The 27,480-nt window shown below is 41.9% G+C and overlaps 1 protein-coding gene across 15 annotated transcripts in view; it reads left to right on the top strand.

Annotated features, from left to right (window-relative positions):
- The first annotated feature begins 7,919 nt into the window (after positions 1-7,919).
- Positions 7,920-27,480, top strand: part of IKZF1 (IKAROS family zinc finger 1) — a 69,092-nt gene continuing 49,531 nt past the window's right edge. For 3 of the 15 annotated variants that reach the window (XM_042797979.1, XM_042797978.1, XM_042797973.1), the window contains exons 1-3: positions 8,791-9,446; positions 12,556-12,690; positions 21,357-21,410. In XM_042797979.1, the coding sequence (XP_042653913.1) occupies positions 12,627-12,690; positions 21,357-21,410 (118 nt within the window). In that variant the 5' untranslated portion in view covers positions 8,791-9,446; positions 12,556-12,626. Of the gene's footprint in view, positions 8,015-8,330; positions 8,354-8,541; positions 8,700-8,787; positions 9,447-12,555; positions 12,691-21,356; positions 21,411-27,480 lie in introns of those variants that run through there. The other 12 variants (XM_042797969.1, XM_042797971.1, XM_042797968.1 and 9 more) reach the window with 12 other exon arrangements.

Raw genomic sequence — 27,480 nt, 5'->3', positions numbered from 1 at the left:
CCTCTTGACCTGCTGAGGAAGGAGACCAAGGGAGCAGCTTGGTGGGCACATGGGAGCCAGCCAAGGTTAATCCACCACAAGCTCACAGCTGGCTTGTCATCTGGCTAGCTCAAGGTGAAGGCAGAGAAGCTATGTCTGCCCTGTAGATATGCCCTTATGGTGGATTCCTTTATCACACTTCCTGAAGTTTTTAAAATTTTGATGGTGTCCTCTGAATACCATTGTGAACATTGCCATTTGCTCCAGAGAACCATGACTCACAGAGGTGGAATGGTTCACTCAAACCTGCACATCAAACACTGTCCAAGCCTCCTGCATGTAAACTATAGCACTAATCTCCAGAGCTTGCTGTATTGGTCTGTTTGTTATAGAAGAAAGCTCCCCCTAGGATTCCTTAACAGAAAGTCTTAACTGCTATTAAACAAAAAGGGTTTCCAACAAATGATAGAGATCACAACAGCACTCTGACCACAACGGCACTTTGACCACATACCTGTCATCATTAACTATAAACAAGATAATCCAGAGAGGGCATGTACACTCTCAGCTATATTGAAATACACTGGAATAGGAAGGTACAAATATAAGGAATATAGTTTACTTAAAATGGGTTTGTTACTCCAGACTCATGATATCTGGTACATGTGTGCAGCACATATCAGAAGTTATAATTCATCACTAAGTATATACAGGGATCTTAATGGACAGTCTTCTGAGCAAGGTGGGGACTGTAGAAGATGGCAGTCCTCATAGACACCAGTGTTGTTTTCTAGGGTCAAATGACTGTATAGTTTGTAAAGCTGAACAGAATTTTATTAATAGAAATGTTCAGTGCAAGCAAATTTCTCACAAAATGGATACTAGATTCACTAGAATGTGGATATTCTTGCTGCTTCCTGGCAGTTCAGAAACAACATTATATGACTCACATAATCAAATAAAACAATTGAATGTTTACTCTTTCTGAAAATCAAGCATAACATACTTCTGAATCATTCTAATCTGACTTTATTAGAGCTTTGTGATTTGAAAAAAATAGCCAACAGTCTTTAAGAGATGGATTTAAAAGAAAATAAAAAAGCAAATCTCTATGACGAATACATTGATTCATTAACACAACTCTCCATTCCTTTCTGCTTCTTAGTAGACAGTACTGAAATGACAGCAGACTTGATTCATTTCACCTTTGTCAGAAAATCAGACAGATATCTACTTTCAAGTTTATTAATCTATCCATATGAAATTTTAGGGAGTAATCATAAGAGTAGCTCAGAAAGAGGATGAACTATCCATCTGCCAGTAAACTATCATTCTGAATTTCTAATGTCTTCCTTATCTTTGGATTTGGCTCAATGGTCGCACTCCAAGAGTTGCCATCAATGGCTCGATGTCCAAGCAGACAGCAGCGATGAGTGGCGTTCCTCAGGGGTTGGTGTTGGGACCAGCACTGTTTAACATCTTTGCTGGTGATGTGGACAGTGGGATTCGGTGCACCCTCAGCAAGTTTGCTGGTGACACCAAGCTGTGGTGAGGTTGACACGCTGGAGGGAAGAGATGCCATCCAGAGGGACCTGGACAGGCTGGAGAGGTGATCCCCTGCAAAACTCATGAAGTTCAGCAAGGCCAAGTGCAAGGTCCTGCACATAGGTCAGGGCAATCCCAAGCACAGATACAGGCTGGGCCATGAAGGGGTTGAGAGCAGCCCCATGGAGAAGGACTTGGGGTATTAGTGGATGGAAAACTATGAGCCAGCAGTGTATGCTCACAGCCCAGAAAGCCAACTGTGTCCTGGGCTGCATCAAGACAAGTGTGGCCAGCAGGTCGAGAGAGGGGATTCTCCTTCTCTACTCTGTGTCCAGCTCTGGGCCCCCCAACATAAGACAGACATGGACCTGCTTGAGTGGATCCAGAGGAGGCCACATAAATGATCAGGGGTCTGGAGCACCTCCCTTATGAAGACAGGCTGAGAGAGTTGGGGTTGTTCAGCCTGGAGAAGAGAAGGCTCTGGAGAGACCTTATAGCAGCCTTCAAGTACTTAAAGGGGGCCTATAGGAAAGGTGGGGAGGGACTCTTTGTCAGGGAGTGTAGTGATAGGATGAAGGGTAATGGTTTCAAACTGAAAGAGTGTAGTTTTAAATTAGGTATAAGGAATTAATTTTTTACTGTGTGGGTGGTGAGATATTGGAAGAGGTTGCCAGAGAACTGTGGCTGCCCCCTCCCTGGAAGTGTTCAAGGCCAGGTAGGACAAGGATTTGAGCAACCTGGTCCAGTGGAAGGTGTCCCTACCCATGGCAGGGGGGATGGAACTAGATGATCTTTAAGGTCCCTTCCAACCCAAACCACTCTATGATTCTGTGGTCTTGTTAAATCAAGATTAGGCCAAACAAAAATGGACCTATATCTTTTTGCTATTTCCAGCTACCTTCTCAGGTAGGATTAATTTTTGCAGTAGTCTCTCAAGAGAAACATTTGTCAGCTCTTACACAGCTCTATTAGTAAATAAATGCCTGATTAACGATGTTGATCTTGAAATAGATCCAGTATCTGACTAGGCTCAGGAACAACTTAATCTGTTCTTGGGTAGATTAGGTCCGAACTACTGTGATCTTCACCCTGTAGACAGATAGCCATAGCACCTCTGTGATGTAATGTGTGGGAAAAAAAAAAAAAAAAAAGAATTCTCTGAACCTCAGATGCAATGGATAGCACAAAGGAAGTGTGATAATCCCTGTTAGTTCATCCCCTTTTGTATAGATAGAAAAGTTTTACTCATCTTTTTCAAAAGGAAAATGACTTGAGAAATTTTAACTGAAATACAGCTATAACTATACTTTATGAATTCATAAGTATGGACGGGATCAGTAACAGGAGAACTAACATGGTAGGACATTTCTCTCTTTAAATTTCTGTGTAGACTTAATGATCTCTGAAAAGCAGATGATTGCCTTTTTCTAATCACAGGCTCTTGAGATCACCTTGTCCAATCCCCTTGATCAAGCAGAGTCAGCCAGAGCAAGTTGCCCAGGACCACAACCAGCTGGCTTTTGAATATCTCTACAGACGGAGACTCCACAACCTCCCTGGTAAACCTGTTCCAGTGTTTGAACACCCTCACAGTAAAAAAAAAGTACTTTCTTGTGTTCAGGTGAAATTTCCTTTGCCCGTTGCCTTTTGTTCTGTCAGTGACCACCACTGAGGAGATCCTGGCTCCCTCTTCTTCATCCCCTTCTGTCAACTATTTAGACCCATCAATAAGATCCCCCTGAGCCTTCTCTTCTCCAGACTGAAGTGCCCCAGCCTTTCCTCACAGGAAAGATGCTCCAGTCTCTTCATTGTCTTTGCTGCCCTGCGCTGGACTCAGCATGTTTTCCCTCATGTCTGAACAAAGAGTTCTGGAAACTTTATGGATATGTATTAGTACAGAAATGATTGCAGTCCTGTTCTGAGGGATTTTAAGAGAAATACCAATTAATCTTAAATTTGTAACTCTGACTAAAGCATTTCCGTTCTCACTTTTAATGTTGAAAATATAGAGTAACTATTTGACTTCAGTAGCTGTCTCCAGATGTAACTGGGAGTTTAATTTTGTGTATATTCTGTGTAAAATTAGCTACAGAAAAGAAGCATAAACTAGACCTATCATTTAAAATAGCTGAAGAAGCAAAATTTTTTTCCACAGGTCGTAGGGGGTATTTCAGAACAGAGAGCAAGATTTTTGGTTTCAGTGACATAAGACTAAACCCTAAATGCCATGTTTTTATATGCAGAGTAATTGCCGGGCAGTCCTGAAACCAAGAAGTGTGGTTCCTGCAACTCTTTAGCTGTATCCTGGCTGAGACTGCCATTGCTGACAGTAGCACCTTAACCTTCTGTAGTCAGAACGTTCTTATTGTAGAAGGAAATTGTGTCCTTCCCTCCTCCCATGACACACAGGTATTACTGAATGTAACCAAGTCCCTGGCAGGACTGATTAGCCTGTAATCAAGAATGTCTCATTTTGTTAGATAGGCAATTCATATTGCCTGAGAAGACAGCAAGTTCCTTGGAACAGCTTGAGGTAAAGTGGCATCTATTAACTAGCACCTCTCTGCACTACTTAAACATCACTCGCAATAATTACAGTGTGTCTACCCTATGAAATGGAGTGGTGGTGTGGCTCGTTCTTATCTCCACTATACTTGTCCTGTAGGCAGACCCACTGGCCAGTTGTCTCACTGACTGGTTCTTCAGGTTACCAGAGCTATCTGAGCAAAGATGCCAGAGATCACCCAGCAAAACAAGGAGATAACAGGCTGGATGTGAGTGTGAGTTCCTGGGTTTGTCCTGGGTCTGTGTTTAGCTTTGGTCCAGATGTGACTGTGAGCAGCAAGTTTTAGGAGGGACATTTCTAACCAGTGATATCAATCAATGTGTGGGACCGATGACGTCTTTGGTATGCCCCTTCTCAAGTGTTTTGTGCATGTGTGCGTGCGTACACCCATAACCAGAGGGTTTAATTCTACTAAAATTGTAAATACATATAAACCTGAGATGCTTCTTGCTGAATAGCAAATGTCATTCAACTTCATGGTTCTACTTCAGTCAGTCAGTCACCAGTCATACAATATGTACCAGTCCGTGATGCCAAAAAATGTCTGCAGTCATAGTCAGCCTATTACCTTCCCTTACTGTAAAATATTATTCTACTTTTTTAAAAACAAACAAACAAACAAACAAACAAACAAACAAACCAAAACCAAAATCAAAACTAAACCCCCTCTCTTTGCATTTAGTATTCCTAAAATGGAAATCATTTAACAAAGCCACTGTGGACTGTTAATTTTTCTCTCTTTCCACCTACATACAGATTAAAATCTCATATATCTGATCAGCTGTCCTCCACATTTCCTTGCATTATTACAGCAATTATTTATCTTGTGTTTGTGGTATTGTCCATAAGGAACTAAGAGTTTCTCCAACCTCTAGATAAGAAGCTCCCAAAGAAAGAATTGAGAGGCTGAGGTATAGAAAACAACAAGGGGGGCTTTCTAATTGTATGCAGGTGACTCAAAAACAGTAGTACAGTAGAAATCAGTGGAAAATACACAGACTGGAGAAAGCAAGGGACTGGTAGCTGAGTTCAAGGAGGTGAGTCAGTGAGAAAAACTTATGTGGGAAAAAATGCTTAGTATGTAAATGAAAAATTAAAATGATGGGAGAAGTCAAGTGAAGGACAGTAGGAAGCTGATATAAGTTAGGACAAAGGTGGGTAATAAATACGTTGCAACAGTGTCTGAGGAGTCAGAACAGCAATGCAAAGAGGAAAATTACATTAACAGATTGATGGGAAAGAAAGAAGATTTTGGTGGTGACATTTTGTATTTATATATTAGTAGAATAGGTGGTATTCCATGTGATATATAAGGAGAGAAAACCATGAAACTTCAAGATGCTTTTGAGGTAAAAGCATCAGAGCATTGCTAAAAGGTGACAGAGGTCTTTTCTGAAGTTAAAAAATATGAGACTACAGTTTAATGGAGAAAAGGTTATAAACATAGGAAGATCTATTAAATGTTAGACATTATGTGGAATGGGAATAGCAATCTGTATTTCCTATGTTGGAAATAGCTGCCAATCAACTGTTTAGTGTGAGGTCTGCGATATTTCCTTAGGAACTTCTAGCACTGCAAAGTATGAAGAGCCATCTGAGAGCAAAATAGCACTGTGGGGGTTTCTTGGGGTGGGGGGATTAGGCACAATAAGGATCATGAAACAAAGCTGATCACTCAGAGTATGTTAGTAGAAATCGTGGTTTGGGGGGAAGATTTCTGGCTGTACAAAACAACATCCGTTACCCTTTTGTGCCTCTGAAAATTTACTACTCTTCAGGTGTTAAATCGTCACCATCCTCATCTTGATCAGACCTTCTGTCTTCCAGACTGAATGAGAAATACTCACCCAACAAGCTCACAATCCTGCAAGCAAACCCTCAGAATACTGTGCCCAGGCCACTCTCTGAAGAAACAGGACTACAACACAAATCTTGTGGTGGAAAGGACCCCAGGTGTTGTAGAGAATATGCATGCTCTGTGCTTAAAATGTTTTTGTTAATTCTCAATTTGCAAAACTTTTCTGTTGTATTTTTGTATTTAATTATCATCAACTGCCTGGTAGTGGACTGAGATATCATGAATGTGGCATGCTGCCCATTTTGAAGATTCTAGTTGGTAAGACTGCTGCAGGAGAGCAGTAAATACACGGCGCGAGAAACATTGTACTTCCTGCAATAACAATTACTATGTGTGTTTAACGAATCTGAAGGAAACCATTCACTGTGCAGCCTTGTTAGATGCTTCCCACAATAACCCTGATAGCAATGGAAAAGTTTCTTTAGTAGATTTAATCTGAGATAAGATTTAGCTGGTAACAAATTAGACAACTGTAAGGCCAATTGTTGGTCGGGTTTGGTTTTGTGTTTTTTTTTGTTTGTTTGTTTGTTTCGGTTTGGTTTTGTTTGTTTGTGGGGGGGGTTGTTTGTGGGGGTTTTTTTGTTTGCTTTTTTGGGGCGGGGGGGGGGGGGTTTGTTGCTATACATTGCTGTGCCTTATATCCTTTACAACCCACTTTGGCTCATCCAAAATTCCCAGTGATGTCAGTGGAAATAATGCAAGAAATGGATTGTAAAATCTGTCTCCTCAGGCAAGTGCCTCGGTGTATATCTGCAGCTATCCCTTAACAGATCTGCTCGAAGTATCTCTCGCCTTGGTAAGCATCACTGGGACAGTGGGGGTCTCTTCAGACTACCCACTGCTGCTACCCCAACAAGAAACTTGCTGCATGTGAGAGGAGGCTGCCAGCAGTGAGCTCAGTGCTGCCGTGACTATACCACTAGTAATTCTCAAGGATGTCAGCCATAAAAGGATCATCACAACATCTTCTAAGTCCTGAAATTGCCGCCAACAGCTCCCGGGAGTGACGGTCCTCAGCGGAACATTGGTCCTTTTGCCTCAAAGTGTACGGACGCACGTACCTGTGGCAAGCTGCTGTGTTCCCTTCAGTTAATGAGCTTCTGCTTTTTAGCAGGGTGGTCGGTGAAGCTCTCCCTGCCTGTATTTCCCAGTCTCACTGAGGCAGAGCTCTGGGATTTCCCGGAGAAAAGTGCTAACTGCTAAGGATATGGGGGCACCCATATCCTTGTGGATATTTTTTTTTTCTTTTCTTTCTTCCTTTTTAATGCTGGGGTGTGATTCTACAGATCAAATGCTCTTGTTTCCCTGTATGCAAACCTGCTGGAAGATGTTGGGGTATTCTTGTATAAATAAGAGGATAATTTGGCCCTGGGTTTCAATGCTGTCAGATCCATAAAGTCTGCTTTTAAGTTGTCGTAAAAGGAGGGTTCTGCATTTCTGTAAAGATGCTGTGAGAAAAATAAATAAATAAATAAATAAATTGAGAAGCACTGGGTATACCTGGTTCATCTCGAGAGTACTCAGGTATTATCCCAGCTTGTGAAGCATGCAGCAATCACGTCTGCACAGCTTCTCTGAGGGAAGGACTGCCCGAAATAAATCCCCAGGTACAGTTGCCATATCTGTTCTAAAGGAAGCCCAGTTTAGAATTGGAGACTTCACTTTGCTGTACAATATAAACTTTTAGTAAGTAATAGATGATTTCTGTTCCGAAGAGCTTGCATTACAAAGGCCCTGATCTTTCCAATGCTTACATGCTTGCTTAACTCTGCATCTCTGAATCGTCCCTTCTAAATCAATGAGATTACTCACGTGCATAAAGTTATGCCTGAGTTTTTTGTAATATGAGAGCACAAATGAAGATAGGATGTGAGAAAGGAAGTATTATTATCCTCATCTTGCAGATGAGGAACTGAGGCACAGCAGAAATGAGATCCTGGTCCTCCGCAGTAGTGCATAGGCGCTTAATTCTTAAGCATATGAGTAATTTCCGTCAGGTTCACCGTGCCCTCTGGACTGGAGCGTAAGGTCTGAATTTCAGTGACCGCCTCTGCCACCGATTTTAAGTAAGTTACCTAAATTCTGATCCTGCGGGGATAAATCCAAGCGCTGAAAAACCGTGGGACACTTTTTGCAGGGGATGGGAACGGCCCGGCTGAGGCAAGGGGGGGCGGGGGGGTGTGTGTGTGTGTGCCCTGGCCGCTCTAGCCCCAGCAGTGAGGCGTTACAGGTGGATGCCTGCATCTGCCAGCCCGGGACACCCAGCCGCGCCGGGCGAGCCTGAGCCCGAGCCCGAGCCCGAGCCCGAGCCCGAGCCCGAGCAGCGCCCGGCGGGGCGGCGCGGAGCCCGCCCGCCCCCGCGCCCTCAGCCCGCCGGGACGCCCGGCTCGGCCTCCCCTCTCCAGGTAAAACCCGCTCCGCGGGGCCGCTCACCCCCCCCCCCCCCCCGCGTCCTGCGGGGCGGGGGCAGCGGCGTGCGCGGGTGCGGAGCGGGCGGGGGCGGCGGGGGAGGGACCGGGCGCGGAGCCACCGCCCGCGGGGGCAGCGTCGGCACATGGAGCGGCGCCGCGTCGCGCCGCCACCACTGCCGCCCGCCCCGGCCCCGGCCCCGGCCCCGGCGTAGCAGGTACCGCGGGGCGGGGGGGTCCCGGGCGGGCCCCGGCCCCGGCGCCGGGGGTGAGGAGGGGCCGGCGCTGCCGGGGAGAAGTTGCCGGGAGCGCAAAGTGGGAGACCGCGGAGCCCAACAGGCAGGTCCTCCCACCCCACCCCACCCCATCCCATCCCATCCCATCCATTCTTCCCTTCCTCCCTGTCCCACCCGCTTGCTTGTTTTTTCCTTTTTTTTTTTTTTTTTTTTTTTTTTTTTTTAATTTTAAAACATCGCGCCGCAGTTCGGGTGTATTCCAGGCTTTTTGGAGCGCTCCTTTCAAATTTCAGCGATGACTAGCCCCAGGGAGCCGGCCGAGAAGGGGTGTTCACTGAGTCGTGCGAGGGGAGGGGGCGGTGGAAGCCGTACCCCCGCGCAGGAGCGGGCGCGCACCGGGCTGTTCTCGCCGCCCCGAGCCAGCGGCCGCGCTCCGGGTCGTGCCGAGCCCGAGGTCGGATTTGTTTGCGCCTGTAGTTTGCACAGGGGAGGCAGGTGTGGAGGTTGTAAAGGCCGTTAGGAACTTGTAAAATTAGCAGCCCCTGCGCGCTTGAGGGGAACGGCGTTAGAGAAGTTTGCTGACTCCGAATAGCGGTGCCACCAGAAGTTTTCCTCCTTGCGATACAGCCTGTCACAGCCGGAGGTTTTCTTTCACTCTGCTCTGCAAAGTTACCCTCTCTGTGAAGGGACGGTTTTGCTCTGTAGTCTTTACTAAAGAAGATGTGCGTAGTTAGAAACTGAGCGTGTGAAGAAACGACTTCCCACTGCCGCGGTCGATTCGAAGGGAGCTTTTAATTTTGTGCTTCAAGAAAGCTCATTACTCCTTGGATTACTTTTCTACCTTGGTCTAGAAGGTATGGTAATGCTGCCAGATGTTGTGCAAAGTATTCTGCTTTCAAAGTTGTTAAAAGTTAATAATACTGCGTCAGAAAAAAAAATGTAGTTTATGATTGCAAATTATCTCAAAAAAGTGATGTTTTGTGTAACGCAAAATTTTTAGTCCAGTATGGCCACTGGCTTAAACTATTTAAAATTTTGTAGAGGAATAGAATGTTGTTTAAAAATTTTCTTTTTTTCCTTTTTTTTTTTTTTTCTTGCACTGAATCTGCATGCACATACCAAGTGCAAGTGATGCTTTCAGAGGGCTTTGTGTGGATTCAGAAGTTAGAATGAGAGCTTCCTGACTGGGTATTTTTCTTTTCAATAGCTAGATCCTACTAGGGTTACATCCACATGCATTTACCGTCCATCCATCCAACAAACACCCAAATGAAATAAGCCAGGTATCGAATCCTGATGATATATTTCATGCATTCACCTTAACAACCCATTTGCTAGACTTTAATAGTCTGGTTTTAAAATTGGAAGCTGTAATGCATTGTAAGGGCCAAACCCTTTAAAAGACGCACCCTGTTAGCTTCAGTTGACTGCTCACATCAATTGTAACTCACACACATACTGGAGTACCATGTAGTATGACTCTCTATTAAACATAAATGATCATTGAAATGTAAAGGAAAAGCATATTCATATATTGCACTTATTTCTAAGTACTAAAATTCCTTCCAAATGCTTGGAAAGACTTTATCTGAATCAATTAAGCAGGGGCATGTTCTGAGGGGCTTGAGGCACTGCGCTCTCGCCTTGCTTATGAATGACATAGTTGAAAGTGTTCAGAGTCTTAGTGAAATAGAAAAATTAAAGGTGGGATGGCTTTCTTATATGGAAATGTAGTTGCTTCTGAATTTTCAGAACCAAATTTTTGCCCTAGAGTAACTTTGTTCATTCTTCTTTCTCTTCTCTAATAAGGGAAATTGCAAGTCAAAAAAAGTGAGAATGGATTTGTTTGTGTCACCATGAAAGCACCCAGTATTCCTCTTTGTGGGTTAATATCACAGCAGCATACAGCAATTCATACTATGTCCCTTTTCCAAAAGGTGTCATTGCTCACAGGCAGAAGCTTCTTTCTAATATTGACCCTCTGCTTTGACCTTAACTCAGAAATGTTCATTTTAAAACTGAAGAAAAAATACAGGATATACTGCATATGCTGCCATATGCCCCCACCCCCTCAAGGTACCTCAATCCTTAGCAAAGCTCTACCAAGTTTTAGTTTGATGTCTGTATGTCTTGTTCCTTTATCAGAGCCTTTGAAACTGCTACATGTGGAGATGAGAAACTAAGTGTAGACCAAGTACAAGACCAAGAACTCTTAAAATGATAGCTCTCCTTAGCAGAATTGCATGGGGGAAGTGTCCAAAATACTGCAGAGCTCTGCACTTTCCTTAGTTCATGTTTCTATTATCCCAGACTCGCTTCCAACCTTAAAGATTTTTCTCACGAATATTAATACTGGTGACTATCTGTGTGCTCTTTTTCTTGTCTTTTTTTTTTTTTGTTGTTGTTATTGTTTAATGAGTTAAGTAGCCTAAACTCAGAACTTGGTGTACTGCAAGTTTATAAAAATAAAAAAGAAATAGAAATTATAACCCTAATGGTAATGTAAATTAAGATTAAAAGCCAAGGAGAAGGCAGGTTTATCCACCAAGTGAGAAGACCGACCAGAAGTCAATGGGAAGTCCAACACTGGACATCCTTGGGAGCCAGGATTTCAAACCTAATGCACTGATACCTGCAAGAGTCCTCTACCTCCCGGGTCCAGCTTCCAGGGGAAGCAACAGGAACACAGAGGCAAAATGTGGAGTTGTATTGACTGTCCTAATTCAGTCAGAAAGGACAGGTGGACTGTGGTAATTAAAGAGGGGTCACTAATCTCTTTGGCCCAACATAATGATGGGAAGACAGGGCAGAGGACTCTTGTTTCTTTGCCCTTCGTGCTCCCAGTAACCGGAGCAGCTTAGATGCTGATCCTGTGTGCATCATTTACCCCAGCTGAGTACTTCTCAGGGGGGCTGCCCAACTCCAAGTAAGCAAAGTGAGTTGGTATATTTTCAGCAGGTCCCATAGTCAGGAGTTGCAGCAGGGAGACAAGCTTGTCATTCACCTCTGGCTTTCCGCCTCGGCTCCCGGCTGCCCCTGCTCACTGCGGGAATGGTCTGGTTCCGTGTATCCTCCTGTGAGCATGAATGACAACTTGGTTGTTTGTGTTACATGCAGCGTGCAATAAAAAATGCAATAGTCTCCATCTCGGTGTTACTGTAGCAGTTTTCCTCTCCCCTGTGGACCGCAATACCAAAAACCTGGTCTGCTTGCCACTTCTACTGCATAGCAATGCAGAAATGTAAGTGGAGAATCAATCCACAGAGTTTTACAACAACGCAAAACTTGATTCTCATCATTAAAATTGGATAACTCCAAAATGAAGCCAAAAACTTTTCCAGATATATTTTATTTGAGCTTAGGTACTTCTTGCACTAATGCCACAATCTTGCAGAAAACAAAGAAACGGGACCAGTCTGTATTTCAGCAACAGAAAACAGGGGCATAATGGATTGTATGCTGTTCTGGCAGATCATTTTTGGCAATGTTTTCATAAAAAGTCCAGAGGACATCTAAAGTCATGGATCACAGCCTAATTGTGTGGCTCTTTGTCAGGAAAAACTTCCACTGAAGACTTGTGGGATTTTTTTTTTTTTTTTCCTCATGTTTTATGTGCAAGAAGAGCTGGGTCCATAGTGAATTTTATTGTTTTTCAGTCAAGATCCACATATGTACTTGATTACATTTTGAACAGTCATTACTTTCTACTATTATTAAAAGTAATAGAATTAGACCAAAGAAAACATAGTAAAGTAGTAAAATACAGTGTGGCAATAATGGGATCTTTGGAAAACTTGTCATCCTTATGAGCGTAAGGCGGGATGCGCTGCTGGCACTGTAGCGGACTCCACCGGAATTCCCCCCTCAAGCGACAAACCCTACTTTTCTAGGAAGTATAAAATCACACAGAAAGAAAGGTTTGAGAATGATTTTTTTTTTTTTTTTTTTTTTTTTTCTACTCAGAATCCTTCCAAGAAAAAGAAAGAAAGGGGAGGGGAGGAGGCTGTGCTCCTGGACAAGCACCGTTGGGTTAAATGCAGTTGCTAGATACGATCAGAAGGATACTGGGAATACATTATATCAGTTGTGGAGTGGAAGGTAAGGGCTCTCATCAGTTTTTCTGGGACTATGTTTCTTTGGGAGGCATTTTTAAACACTTGCAACTCATTGCAGGAGTCAAAAGAGGAAAGACCTATTCCTCACTGTTAATTTTTTCTATAATCTGAAGATAATTTGTTTTCTTCCACTGGAGGGAAACAGCATTTAGAGACAAGTGTGAACTCCATCTGGGGCGAGATAAGCAGCCTCGGTCTTGTCAGCTTTATGGCAGCTTTTAAACAGGAGTCTGAATACCTTCCACTCACCCAAAGTAGCTGCCGGAGTTTTATCTCCCTAGTGGCTATCCAGCAAAAAGGACTGACTTCAGCTGGGAATCTCCCTGCTTCTGAGGTCAACTGTGGTTTATTGTCTTTATGTCTGTAATCTATATGTAAACATAACTACAACTCGGAGTCAACAAGAGTTTTGTTTGCTCCCTAAATTTAAACAGAATTATGTTAGCCCCAGAGGGTATGTTTATGATGCATCTTTATTAAAAGCCCAGCAGGTTCTGTCTCACCCTTTTCCTTTAAGACACACCTTCCTCCATGCTTTAAGTTGCTGAACAAGAAGAGATTTTTTTGTTGTTTTTTGGGTTTGGGTTTTTTTTTTTTTTTTTGCACTGAGCAGGTCACTACCAACACAGTGTGGTGACTGCAAAGGTAGGTCCTAGTCCTGAAAAGATAACATGCATGTTCTTGGCTTTGGTGGTACCATTGCAAATTCATGGCAACAGGACAGCGCAGTTTTGGGACCTGCGTGGCACGGTCGTGCTTCTTGTATAAATGCCTGAAAAGGCCATTCAGATTGCAGTTTTTGAGGAGCAGTCACACTGAAATTGTCACATTTTTTTAAGCAATGGGAACTGTCCGCTTCTTTAAGCTTATTTTGAAGTGTATTTCATGTGAAAGATTTACATTTCTTCTTCTGACCCCAGTTGTTCTAGCTTTCTCAGTAAAAGAGAAACTTGCTCTGTAAGATAGATCTGATTCCCCACTGCATTGCTTCATTTTTCCGCCTGTGTCAACTCACTGAGAACAGTGGAGCAATTGCAATATAAAGCTGGAATCGTCTGTAGTGGATTTGGTCCTAAATATCTGCAAAAGCAGAGTGAGTTAACTGAAACATGTAGTGTGGAGAAACTTGTTAATTCATTTCAATTATAGTAATTTTAAGAGTTATTTTTAGGGGGAAAAAAATCACACAGATCTCTAATATGTTTGTTCAGGCTGATAATGTCCTTTAATAATCCGTAACAGCTTGAACAGTTTGAAGGGAAATTAGGAAGCAATTCTGTGATCATGAAGCAGAGTTGTTGAAACCTCCTATAATTTGGACAGATCGATTACTGATATATTGTTGGGGATACTTGGCAATAATGTTTCTAGACATAAAGGGATCCTTTTATGTTTGCTCTATTGCATATTTAAATATGCTGTGCTAAGGACATCCTACTCTTTTTAAATCAAATATATATATATGGATACAAAAGTACAGTTTTGCATCTGCTGCTTGTCTTACTCTCTCTTGTGTTAGAGCCCTGGAAGAATATCCAAAAGCTCAATTTGGCCACTTGAGAATGTGCTATGTTCTTAGATTGAGTGCCTTAATTTACACACCTCACTTTCTTTTTAGTCAGTTTATTTACAAGATGGAAATGTGTTCATTTTCTTTGCCATGGTGAATTTATTCCACTTTTCTGCTTGATTTTTAGTGACTAAAGGTGACAGAGTTTAATGAGTTAATAAAATGCGGCCTTAATTAGGAAAATTACCTTCATATTCTTCTCATATTGTGGAGACAATTTATAATGACTCTGGTTGCGATTCAAAAACTTGAAGAAAGAACCTTTTTCACATTTGCAATGATATCAAGTCCAGTAATTTGCACACAAAGTCAATAAAAGAATGGATTTTTTTTCTATTACCACCTTTAACGGTTAATTGTTACATGAACATAGCTCAAAGACAGTAGAATGCTAAGAACAGTGCATGTGGAAAGCACGTATGTGCATACAAGATGCACTTTTTATCATTTGTCAGTGCTTTGAAGAATTCCCAAAGAACTGAGAATTATGTAGGATCTTTGAGACAACTTTTTTTACACCCTCACAATTGTTCACTAACATAGAAATTAATTTTACATGTGCCAGACATATAAATGTTTTGCATCTGCAGTGTTAGCAGAGTTCTTTTCTTAATCTTGTGTGTTGAATTACAGTGCTTCCTTCGTTTTGCAGACAGAAGCTCTCCATTGAAATTTGACTGTATGCTCATAATTGTATTGTCAATTCATGTAGTTAACCAGAATTTACACTAGGCAGGAATAGAGAAACGACTGAATAAACTAAACATCTCCCTAGACTTTGTAGAAAATGCTGAATATGGGAGTAGTGTAGAGGGAGAGAAATGGATCCACTTAGTTTTAACCTTTTTTATGTTTTAATGCAGTCCTTTAAAGACCTGGAGAGTTGTGGGGTTTTTTTAAACAGAAATGGAGAGACACTGAAATGTGACTCTTAGTTCTGAGTTTTCAGAAAGGACCACCCCTCATCTTTGTAGTTATTATTTACATTGAGCTGTGTGATGAGGTGGAAATTAAAAATAGAATTAAAATGGTTCTAAAGTAGAGTCATTCACAGAGATTGTTAAGTCTAGCATATTAAATTACAATAATAAAGCTAATTATCAGCTGCTTGCTGAGATATTGGACGCTTTTAATTAAAACTAGGATTCTAGCAATTTTCTTTAAGCATTTCCACTGGTTGTGCAATACGTACTACCTTTTACCCTTGTTTAACAGCCTTCCTGTTGTGTGTTCAGTCGTATGTGGCACATCCATATGTAAAGTTAAAAGTCTATTAAAAAAAAAAAAAAAGATTAGGTCTTTTGTTTAAAAGGAAACTAAATGCTACGTACTTTTAAAGGAGTGTCTGTCTTCATCTCCTCTCTTGGTTATTGGTTCAAACTCATTGACTTCAGTGGATGCAGGAGGCTTGGTTCTGCTAGGTTGAGACCCTCTGGTGAAATTAGAAGTGCAGCTGCATTATCATTCGGCAGGTAGATGCAACTCCCAACTTAAAACTAAAAAAAATTGATGACACATACATGATGATGCATATCACTCCTAACCTGTTGTTAATGTGCAAATTCTTCTGACAGGTATGTGAGGGGCTATAGGTGTTCAACTGCTCTGTGTTTTTTGGGCTGCAGCTGGTTTTGCTCTATTGATTTATGTATTAAACTCCTCTTTATGTATGTCGTGGGTGGTTGAATCTAGGACCCATTTTAGGAGCTTTGCTTCAATTTAGGTTGTGAAGTGGGTCGCGATTTTATGTTTGTGGTTGTTGGTTTGGACTTTTAGTTTGCTAAAGCTGCGTCCCGTGTGATACAGAGCCACTGAGACACGTCGAAGACTGCAGAGACGAGACGTGCTCGCCCAGGAGCCCTGCGTTAGGGCCAGCCGCTCCGGTGACCTGTGCGAGCGGTCCCTTTTCCTGCCGCAAGGCTGCTTGCACAAGCCAGCGGTTGTGAAATCCGCCCTTTCCCCGTGGTGGCTGTGGAAGCAAGTCTGGGGTTTGCCTCTTCGCTTGCTTGTTTTATCACAGTTAACCCAGACCTACTGTCGCTGAGGAACGTGTGTTCCCCTCTCTTTTTGTATTTGCAAAAGCACCTGCAGAACACCAGCTCCCTTGTAGGAGGTTTCTTCTCCCCTACTCCAGACTTCATGATCGCTCATATTTTCTGCTCTGAGGCTTCATGGAAAAGTGTATGTGCCCCCACAGGGTGCACTCAAGACAGAAGTGTTCCTTCAGGGACCTTTCTGTCTGCTCAGCAAGGCTCCATCTACAAATGGTCAGGAAACATGCAGCTGGACATGGCATAGATTTGTGGACTCCTTGCAGCACTAGAAGTAGAGCTGTGTGTGGATGGAAGGACAGCTCTGAGTTTAGGTGTGCTGGTGTAAGTTCAATGTCAAAATTTGTGATTTAATTTCCATACCATAAGTGAGGTCCCGTTGTGCTGAATGTGAAGCACGCGTTGTCCCAGAGAAGTCAGTACATACGTAGCTTGGGAAACACAAAAACAAAATAGCTAGTCTTTGGAATTGGGTTAAGTCATTCCATTGAATTATATCAATGGCCCAATCGTGCAATCTTTTTATATCCTAAGAGAGCAGGTTTTGTAGAAGGACTGACATGCTTACACATTTGTTCAAACTGATAAAACTGTATAAATGCTAAGTATTAATTTTCTTGACAAGGTTTACTTTTGAATTTGCATTGTAAAACAGGAGATGAAATAATAAACCAAGACTTGCAAATAATTAATTTGCTGTATTCTGGAAGATTAGAAAATCTTGACCTTGCAATGACTTCTTCCTATTCACACCCAGAATCCTAAAAGATCCCAGATCCACTTCTGGTTGTAATTGATACCAGGTATAAATGGAGCAGTTCCTCAGTGATTCACAGGACCTATTTTGATATATTCTTAAGACATAGCACAAGTCATATTGTAGAGAGAGTTTCAAGGAGGAAAATCAGTCACATAAATTTTCTTTGGGCTCAAGATGGTAAGATGGACAAATGCCAACTAATTTAAATCCAAAGTTCCTGTGTGAGTATGGTCAGTTAGGTGCTTCCTTATTCAAAACAAAATCAACATAGCCTTTCAGACTTTTTGTGTGTTTATTATTAATTAGCTTAAGATTGCCCCATTTGATTCTTTTTCCAAAGCATTGTGATAGCTTCATCGGTGAATCTAGTATTTGGAGTCTGAAGAGGAAAATGTACAGTTTTAGAGTTCTGTAGCTGAAAAGACTTGAAGAAATAGTTTTAGCTCTTTTGAAGGGAGCTCTGTAGCTCTTTCAATAAGGGACCAAACTTTTAAGCTATTTGGATTGCTAAAGAGAAGAAATATCTATTATCACGTAGGTGCTGATTCCCTTTTATACTAGCTATAAATGAGAGCTACACGTGTTTAGCATTTGAGAGCAAGATTGCTTCGGTCAGCTGCCCACCCAGCTTTTGATTTCTAAATTCAGGCTCCTCAATCAGCTGCTAACCTAAAGAGATGTGACTGCATTGAATACAGTGAAGTCATGCATACTTCTTATGCCAGTGATAAAGTTGATTCTGTAGGTAAAATTTACAATGAAAAATTGCAAAACAATTCTTTTTCTTGCCAAAGCAGACAGTTATTGAGGGTTTCATGTCAAACATTTTTAAAACAGTGTTCTTTTAAATAAATCTTTGTGAAGATCTATTAATTTACAGATTGATATCAAGTTGATAGTTTGGTGCAAATCCTTATATCCATACATAGGGCTCTCTTGCTTTCCAGGAAGTCAGACAGCATTTCTCTTGATTCTAGAGCAGAGGAGGAAGGGGAGGAAAAGCAGGGCATAGTTTCTTATTCATAGGTTTACCATACCAAAGGCAAAGAGGTAAATTCCGCTCTTAGCACTTAAAATTCAGCCCCAGACACATTGTGCCCAAGACCAGTGTGAAAAACCTTTAACAGTCACAGAGCCAAACCCAATGCAATGCTGTCACTGCAGAGTCGGTATGTGTGTGTATGTGTGTCCTGTCATGTAGTCTTTGCTGTTACAGAGCCTAAGCTGAAGTTAGCTGGGATTTCATTAGTATTTAATTGATACCACAGGATACTATAGTGTTTGAGTACAATCTTCCCCTGGGAGGGATTCAAAACACCCTGTAGGATTTTTTAAAGTTCTTTTTTTTTGCTTTTATCAATGTGCTTAGTGCTTGTGAGTCTTAATCTACATTTAGGAACCATGCTTAATTGTTCTAAGTAATCATTAGGGAAAAAAAAAAAATCTTTCCCTCATCACTTTTCCACAAGCTCTATTTTCTCTCCATGTTTTATCCCCAGGAAATGGATCAGCTTTGCCAAACATCCTAAAATTGCCTAATTCAAGGATAAACTCTGAAGTCATCAGTTTGAGAACTGAGGGCATCTGTTTCAGGGCAGGCAGTTATCCAACCTCACAGAAAGCAAGCCTAGGAGTATTTCACTAAAACAAACGGTACTCCAGTTTGCCTCCATTAAAAAAAAACAAAAACAAAAACAAAACAAAACAAACAAACAAAAAACAAACAAACAAACAAAAAAAACCAACCCAAAACCAAAACAATCTGTACTTTAGTTTACCTCTCCATTTAAGAATTGAGAAGTGTTTTCAAACTGAATATTGCCTGACGGCAGCAAGAGGCAGGAAGGAGTACAGCTGAGAAGTGTGCTGCTTAAGTTGCAGAAATGCTGAATGTAAGGCTTGTCATGCCAAAGGCAGGTAAATTCAGGACTACGAAAATAGAAGACGTTTTCTCCCTTGCCACCTCCTCCCCTTGTCGCTCCCAGCCCTGCTGAAGCTCTAGCAATAGGGAGAAGGCAGGTGCAGTCAGAATAAAGTGCCCTTCGTGAGTGTGGCTCCCTTCTGGTGGGTATTTTCTTGGGATGTTTTCTTTAGCTGGATGGGGTTCACTATACTCTGTGGAAAAATGTGTGGTAATCAACATTAATAGTAGCCAGGTGACCCTCCAAGGCACTAATAGATCCACGGGCACTTCTTTTTTTCTTTGTGTTCAGTCTGTTTGCAGGCGAAGTGAGGGACTATACCAAATACTTGTGCCATATCATCTGCCACAAATACACCACATTTCCAGTAACTGAGCAGGCTACCATTATAGGGTTTTCCCACCTGCAAGAGAAGCTGCATTTCCCACTGACCACTTCATTAAAAAGGGCCCTATTGAAAGCTCTTCAGTCCCATAGGAACTGATGCAAATTGTTGAGGGGTAGTTGGCTTTTCTCATTTTGCATGGCTGTAGTAATTTCTGAGAACTATATATAGACATTAAACAAATTGCTTGTCTGAAATTAAAGTTTCAGAGCAGAATAAAGCAAGAAAATAATCGGATATTAAGCAGTGCAATGGTACATGTGCAACGGGTAGAATGCTCTGCGAGAATACCAAAGTTTTTTTGCAAACTGCATAGACCAAAATCTGTTCCCCAACCTATCTGTCTGCAGTCATGCAGTCTACATGCTCTCTTTTTGCAAGCCTAGCATGGACCTGGTGAGGGAATCCAGCTTTTGCAAGGGAGGAGCATCAGTATATTGAATCTCAGATGTACTGATGACATTCAGAAACAAGTGAGGAGACCATAAAACTTATGAAATTAATAAATCTGACCACAGGTATTATGCTTTCCCACTGCAGCTTGTTGGGTAGCAGGTTGAAGATTTTTTGAGGAAAGAAATAAATAAATATGTGGAAGTTGGGCTAAAAAGGTTAGGATAAGGTTTGAACCTTTTCTGTAGGAACTCATGCCACATCCTCTGCTTCCAACTATCGAGAAAATGCATCTCACTTAATTCCAGGAAACAGGGTTGATGGGGCAGGTATCTTGGTTATAAGGAACAGCAAAGAGCTGGCTCCTTGGCTCGGTGGGACGTGAAGCCAGCCACGCCAGCTGAAGACGTGACCTAGCATACCACGTAGGCTTTGTGTCACCTCCCCACCCGAGGCTACCTCAGCTGCCCACGCCATATTTCCAGGTGGGGACCAGGTTGTGCTGAGACTACCTGTTCCAGCAGCACATCTATTATCCAAAGGGCCACCAGCTGTCCGCAGTCAGCGCTCGAGCCCTGGGACCTGCAGGGTCCTTCCGACGGAAAACCTGATTTTTGTTTCTACCCCACTAACCCTCCGCACACTTCTCCCTGGTGCTTGTGGTCACTGGTTGCCGGCTCCTCGGAAGATGGTGTGTTGCAAGCGGAGGGCAGGAGCTTCCCGGTACCGCTTGCCATGCCGTGGAGCCAGCCATCTGTCAGCAAAACAGGAAGGCACGGGTTCCCTTTCCCTCCTGGGCTTGTTTCGCTATTTTCGGGAGCTGTACTTCTCCCCCGCGCGGCACCAGGCCGGTGTGGCCTGAAGGAAGGGCTCCCGGGCGCGCGAGGGGCCAAAGCCTGAAGCTGCTGCTCTGCCCATCTGCCGCGGCTGGAGGTGTATTCATTATTAATGGAGGTAGTGGCGGTTGCTGCTCAGATATGCAGCCCTGCCTGGGTAAATGAGACATTCTTCAGCAAATTGCTTCGTTTTTTGATTGCTGATTGTACGCGTGTCACCAAGCTGACTCAAGGTTCATCGATGCATGCTCAGTAAATTAGAAAGAACATAACTATGGATCAACCAAGAGAATGAATTCTGTGCCTACAATGACCCAGGGCCATTTAATTTTCTGCTTAATTTTGTTGCAGTCAGTTTGCATTTTGGGTTATTATGCAGTAGGAAATTAACAATAAATAACAAATTTGGTCCTCCTGTGCTTGTAATGATATTTTTATAAATCTTTGTAATGCTGTTTTTAAAAGGATCAAGGTCTGTGCCAGTCTGATACTCCAGCAAGTATGCAGGGAGGAAATAAAGAGAAAAATACATTATTCTTCCCAGATAATCTTATAGTTAAATAGCAAAGGTTGGTGGTTTTTTTTTTTTTCCTTCCCCCTTCTTTCTCCTTCTGTGTGTGTGGGGAGGGTTTGTTTTGTTTGTTTGTTTGTTTGCTTTTTTCTTTTTTCTTTTTCTCTGTGTGTATGTGTGTGTTATTTTGCATTAACTTAAGCCTCTTCTTCTATTCTCAGATAACTTGAGGAAAATGGAAACAGATGAGGCTCAAGATATGTCCCAGGTTTCAGGTGAGGTCTTTAAAGAATACCTCTACAAAGAAAATCCTAAATTCCTGCTCATCTTTCTAGCAGAGTACCATGTTTTTCTTGTTCTCAATAAAATTGCTTTGGGTCTTTTTTAAAACCAGAGTGGGAATTGAGATATAATTAATGATATCAATTGATATCAAGCCCAACAGTGCATGGATTTTTTTAAAAGGAACTGGGTAAATAAAGAACTCAAGGGAATATAGAAGCATAGATGTAATTTTGCATTAAAACTGTGGTAGCGTATCCCTGAAGCATGGTCAGGTGCACATTTACACTCTTTCTTCTGGGAGCAAAATTCTGATTGTTACAAAATAAATATAGAAGTTCACCAGGTGGGAGGGGGCAAATACTAATTAAAAGCAACCAAACTATATTTACCACATAGGATTATTTGGCTTTTCCCAGAGCATTCAGTTGTACTTAGAAACATTTAAAAAAAGAAAGAAAAAAGGAAAGGAAAAAAAAAAAAAAGAAAAAAAAATAGATGTGAACCTTTATGATTGTATCTGATTTTGTCCAAGATTATAATCTTTTAAAAACTTTTAAACAGCACAGAAGTTAGGTTTCTGAAATTTGCCCTGTAGTGGCATGGATAGGATTTTGCAGTCTTACCCTGTATTGATATTCCTACGGGGGTGGGGGATAGGGTGTGTTATTCTAAACTTCCTTGAAAATTGGTCCCTCAAAAAAGTGGCTTAGCAAGATAATACGTGTTCATACCGTTGTGCCTCTGTCATTGAAAAAGGACAAGTTAGTCTCTTTCCTAGTTTCCCTAGTATACTGGCAGCTGCAACGGTTGCTGGCTTTCAGTTTTCACTTTTAGTGTTCATCCTGGAGCAGGGCAGCCCAGCCCCGCAGCAGGTGCCCAGGGAGGCAGCTCTGGGGCACTGCTGCCTCAGGACCCGGAGAGCAGCCACAGAACATTGTGAAGGTCTGGGTGCAGCGTGGGTGGCTAGGTCACTGGGTTTTCCTGAAATACACGAACACGATTTTATTTCTTTTTTTTTTTTTTTTTTTTTCTTTTTTTTTTCCCCCTCCTCCCTCTTATCTAAAAATGTTGAGTTTTCTCAAAAATTTAAACCCAGAACTTTTAGTGTCATCTGAAAATTGAAAATCAAAGACATTTTCTCTCTGACAGAACAACAATATAATAATCCTTCATGCCAACAGAAGATTACCAGTTATGTTTAGTATAGGAAAGTCATTCCTAGTCAGCCCTGCAGAGGCCTGTTGCACTCCTCTCCTCAAGTAACAATTTTTAAATTGTAACTGGTCGTACTTACACATCAGTGTTTTGTGGCATGCTGAAACAATTTGTAAATGAAATAAAACCTGTGCTATGCATGCCGTGCTTGGAGGCTGTGTGGCCCCAGCAGAAAGAGCAGTGGGGTTTTAATCCTTTACGCAGGCAAAGCACTGTGGTATCTGCTGGGAGCGGCGAGAGGCTCCGTGGCCCGAGCCCAGCTCCTCTGCCTGCTTGAGTGAGCTCCTGGGGCCAGGAGCGCTGGCCTCCTCTTCCTCTGCAGCACTGCAGGCTCCCCTGGACACCCACACCTAACCTTTGTGGTATTCTTTACAACAGTGTTAATTTGAGCTCCACACCTGCTACCTCTTACCAGAGCGTTGCTTTTTTTTTTTATTATTTTTTGCTTTTGACACAGAGGGGAGCAGTGTGGGAGATGCTGCCTTGAGTCAAGGAGCGGATGAGAAGGTCACATACTTAGACTTCCTTATGGTCTCCTCTCCCCTCGAGAGGGAAGATTTGCAAGAAGCTTTGCCATCCTAAATGTTTCTGTATATGTAAATATGTATATCTATGTATATCATTTGTAGCTCTCAAAGCTTTCCAGGATTTGCACCACTATAGTACTTTCCTGTGCCCTTTAGCTCTTCAGCAAATCATGCTGATGAGAATAGTATTCTTCTGTGATGAGAGAGGGTTCTCTTAAAATAAAAAGAAAAAAATCAGTGTGAAAGGAATTTTACCTCTGATAAGAGGTAGACTTACATAAACAGATTACACACACAAAAAAAAAATCTGCTTTAGACTCTTCCTGCTGTTCCTGTAGAGCATCTGGTACTTTCTGTGAGCAGAGGCTGTGAATTGTATTGGGTTGTTAGCTGGACTGGTGAACAACTGGCCAAAGAAAGAACTTTCTAATTAACTTTCATTTATGATCTGAGTTGTGTGTGAATTTAGCCTCCTGGAAATGGGATTTTGTCAGATTAGGTTCCACAGATATTGGCTCTTTGTAAGTTCTTGCTAGACCTCAAAAGTAGAGGATCTGAAGGTACAGGAATGTTACCTACTTCTTTGTCATAGGCTAGTGAACCCCAGAAAAGAGTTTTCCCCCTCTTCTCCTCCTTCTGGAGTTCTACATCCTTCTAGGATGTTTCTTTGCATGATGAGGGAGCTCTACTATATACTGGGAACCATTCAAACAATTGCACAGTTTCAGGAATGTGAGATTGTCTTGTCAGCTGAAAAACACTTTTATTTACTTCTCCTGCTCTGTGAGTAATGCTCGTCAGGTGGAGTTTACTCTCTGAGCCTATGGAACTAGGTGACTTGGTTCACTAGCACACTTGATTGTGTTTAAAAAAAAAATAAACTAAAAAATAAAATTAGTTTTATGGGGTTTCTTTGGGGTTTGGTGGGGGTTTTTTTGTTTGGTTTTTTTTTTTTTTTTTTTTAGCCCAGAAATGAAATAGGTCTATAAACAGGCTTCTGGGCTCCAAAGCAGTGTTTTGCAGCCATGTGCTTTATGCAGCTGTAGCTGACTCAGGTGTGGCAGGGGCAAGCCAGGCCAAGAGAGTATAAAACTAGCATGAGCGAGCCAAACCCTGCATGTCCACAGGCATTCCCTCTTCTGGGAATCCAGGTATGGCTGGCTCCTAGAGGAGCTGAAATACTGTATGACCAGAGCAGAGTTCACACTTTTTATTTTTCTCCTGAAAGTGGTATTTCATGAGGCAAGCAGTTGCAGTTCTGAAATGAGGAGAGAGCTGACATACATTTAACCAAATGGTATCCGGCACCCATACAAGAGACTCAGAAAACACAGATAATATCTCACTTAACAAGCAGTATTTTTCCTGCCTTTTTTTTCTTTCTTTCTTTTTTTTCTCAGTTCTAGGGCCTAACAGTTAAGGAAGGTGAAAAAAACAGTACAAATGTTTCCACATCTAACATAAAAAGATCCCCTAGCACCGACCAGGCTGTGCCACGCTCTGCAAAAGCAGGAAGAAGCATATTGCATTTGGTGTTCTTGCCAAGTCCTGGGAGAGTGGAAATGAGTGTATCCTGGGCTGGTATCTCCCACCTGAGATCCTGGCTCCTGTCCCAGAGTGGATCTCTTCTCATCACTGGAGGTTTAAGGTTCTACTAGTGAAAAGGAGATGTGAACTGGGTTCTGACTCTCATCCATAAAAATGTATATGTTGCTTTTCTTGCATAGCTTCTCCAGTGATTCTGTTGTTTCCATAGGAAACAACTCTCCAGTATTAAATACACCCAACATTACTATGGGAAAGGATAGAGAATGAGATTTCTGTAAGAAATCCTGCCCTAGCTTTCTTTTTAACAGTGGTAGCTCCAGCAACACCCTCCTGGCATGAACTGAATTGCTCTCAGAACTAAAAGGAGATGTTAAAGAAGCTTCAGACTTCAGACTTTGGTAGGAATAAAGGAAGCATAAAGCCTTACTGGGCTGGGCACTTTGTTCCCTTCTCTTTTCTCATGTCTTTAACTCTATTGCTAGGGCAAAGATAAGGAAACTCATGTAGAGAGAAGTTGAGGGTCTTACCAGGCACTGCTGATAGGTTAGGCACTTCTCTGACAACTTTCATATAGAAATGGCAGTGTTTGGAAATCTGAGACTATCTTTCAGAGCTTCGGGATGAACTGGGGGAATGTATGATACAGCCTGCTGTTGAAGTTACCTCCGTTTATGACTTAACAAAGGGCACTATAAATCAGTGGCAATACCAGAAAGAGAACTTCAACTCTACAGCTCCCTTGTCTTTTTCATCTGATATGTCAGGTGGCTCTTTATAAAAACTAAAAAAAAAAAAAAAAAAAAAAAAAAAAAATCCCCCCAAAAAAATCAAAAGGAAGACACACACACACACATACACCCCGCAAGATTAGATTGCATTGTTTATGCTTTGATTCTTATTTAATAATTTACCCCAGTACTTGCCAGTAGGTGCTGGGGTTTTTTTTAGCTCCATCTCTTAGACCAGTTATTGTTCCGGACATGCCTGCTAGAAATTAAATGGGAAACTCTTCACTTCTTTCCCCCATCCCCTTTCCTTTTCTAAATTCATTGGCAAAAGGATGTTAGTGAGATTGTGTATGTGTAAGATTACCATGCAGTAGTGAACTTATCATGGTGTAACAATTTTGATGTAGTTAAGATATGAAATACAAATACCATGCTCTAGAATCCAAAACATAGAGCTGAACAAATATAACTATTTTAAATCCACTATTTTTTACCCTGCCTTTTTGCATGCAGGGATTTCTTGATCATGTGTAACAGGAAGAAATGGAAATATAAGAAATGAGTCATTAAAGCCAAGTTTACTGAGTTTTCTTAACTGCAGTCTCCTGCAAAGAGGGAAGCATACTCCATCTCTGGCTTCTGCCCCACCAAGTCCAAGAGGCCAGTCTGATTCAGGCCACACAGGCAAACAGCTATTAATTTAACAAGTAGAAGTTTAGTATCTTTAGTGAACAAAACAGTTCACCACAAACTGTGAAAGTACTGATCTACTAACAGGTTTCTATTCCAAAAGAGTGCTTTGTCTTGCCTTCAAAGCATCCTACTTAGCCTGCTTGTTGTAGGATGCCTACACACTAAGAAAGTTTTGGTTTTGTTTGCTATCTGTTATCTCATAGGTCTGATATTTATGTTAGTTTGTAGCCCAAAAAGCCTTTGCGTTTTTAGGGTAAGTGTTCTTCTGAATCTAGACTCAGTCAAATCATCAACTTTCATTGTTGTAACTGGGAGCACAATTTGAATCTTTGAAGATGCAGGTGGCTTTTGGTTACTATTACTTTTTAACAAATTTCCTTAACCTACATGTAGTGTCAAGAGAGCTGATTCTGACCAGACTACCTCTTGCCCTCTGATTAAACTTCTGGCTTTTTGTTTTTATTTTGGGGGGGTGGGGAGGAAGTGTAGAAAAAGCTGAAATATTTCAGCTGTCTCTCCTCACCCATGCATCCTATCTGTAAGATATACCTCAGCTTGGCAGGATGGGACTTGCACTGGAAAGCCACTGGCAGTTCTTTAAGTTCCTTGCATCCCATAAAAATAGTGAAAAAAAAATACAGGAATAACTAAATAAGGAGCTAAACAGTGAATGGCAAAAACTGTTTCAATGAACTTCCTGCTTTTACTTTCCTCTGCTGTAAAATTCATAGTCCTTCTTTTCCACTTACACAATTCACCTTCATTCTTGCACTTGCATCCAGTGGGTATGATTTTGCCCATTTAGGAACACTGCAGAAGCTGGAGGTAGGGGTGACCTTATGAAATCATCTAGTCGTTCCCTCTGCCAGTGCAGGACTGCTCCTTCATTACTCTCAACTCCTCTGGCTGCAGTTTTACATGGTTCACCTGATGCCGCTCCCACCGCTCCTGCTTAGACATTTTTCCACAGTCTGATAGATGCATCATTAAGAAATGTGGTCACCCACTCATTTTGCTCATTTAAACCTAGATTTGTGCAAACAACCCAAACCAGCTAATTTGGAAGACGACCTAAACCTACCTGTCATTTCCCACCCCCCGTCACAATCAGTATAGATTGGAAAGCATGATGCTTTGTTCCATTCAGGAAGCTGGGAGGAAACTGTTTTCTTCTTTCAGGTCGAATTCATAGCTGTCATCACCAGACTGGTGTCACTTAAGTAAGCTATATTTGGTTTAATTTTTCCTTTTCCAAGAAGTGATTTCAGAATTAAGGAAAGTTTGTGTGTTAACGAGGGAATTCTCATTAGAAAAAAACCCACTAATTTGCTAGGCCTTTGTGCCATGAA

The sequence above is a fragment of the Tyto alba genome, unplaced genomic scaffold (genome assembly GCF_018691265.1).
Source record: "Tyto alba isolate M040663 unplaced genomic scaffold, T.alba_DEE_v4.0 Super-Scaffold_27, whole genome shotgun sequence".
Classification (NCBI taxonomy): domain Eukaryota; kingdom Metazoa; phylum Chordata; class Aves; order Strigiformes; family Tytonidae; genus Tyto; species Tyto alba.
The sequence above is the reverse complement of the archived record's forward strand: the minus strand, read 5'-3'. Positions and strand labels throughout refer to the sequence as shown.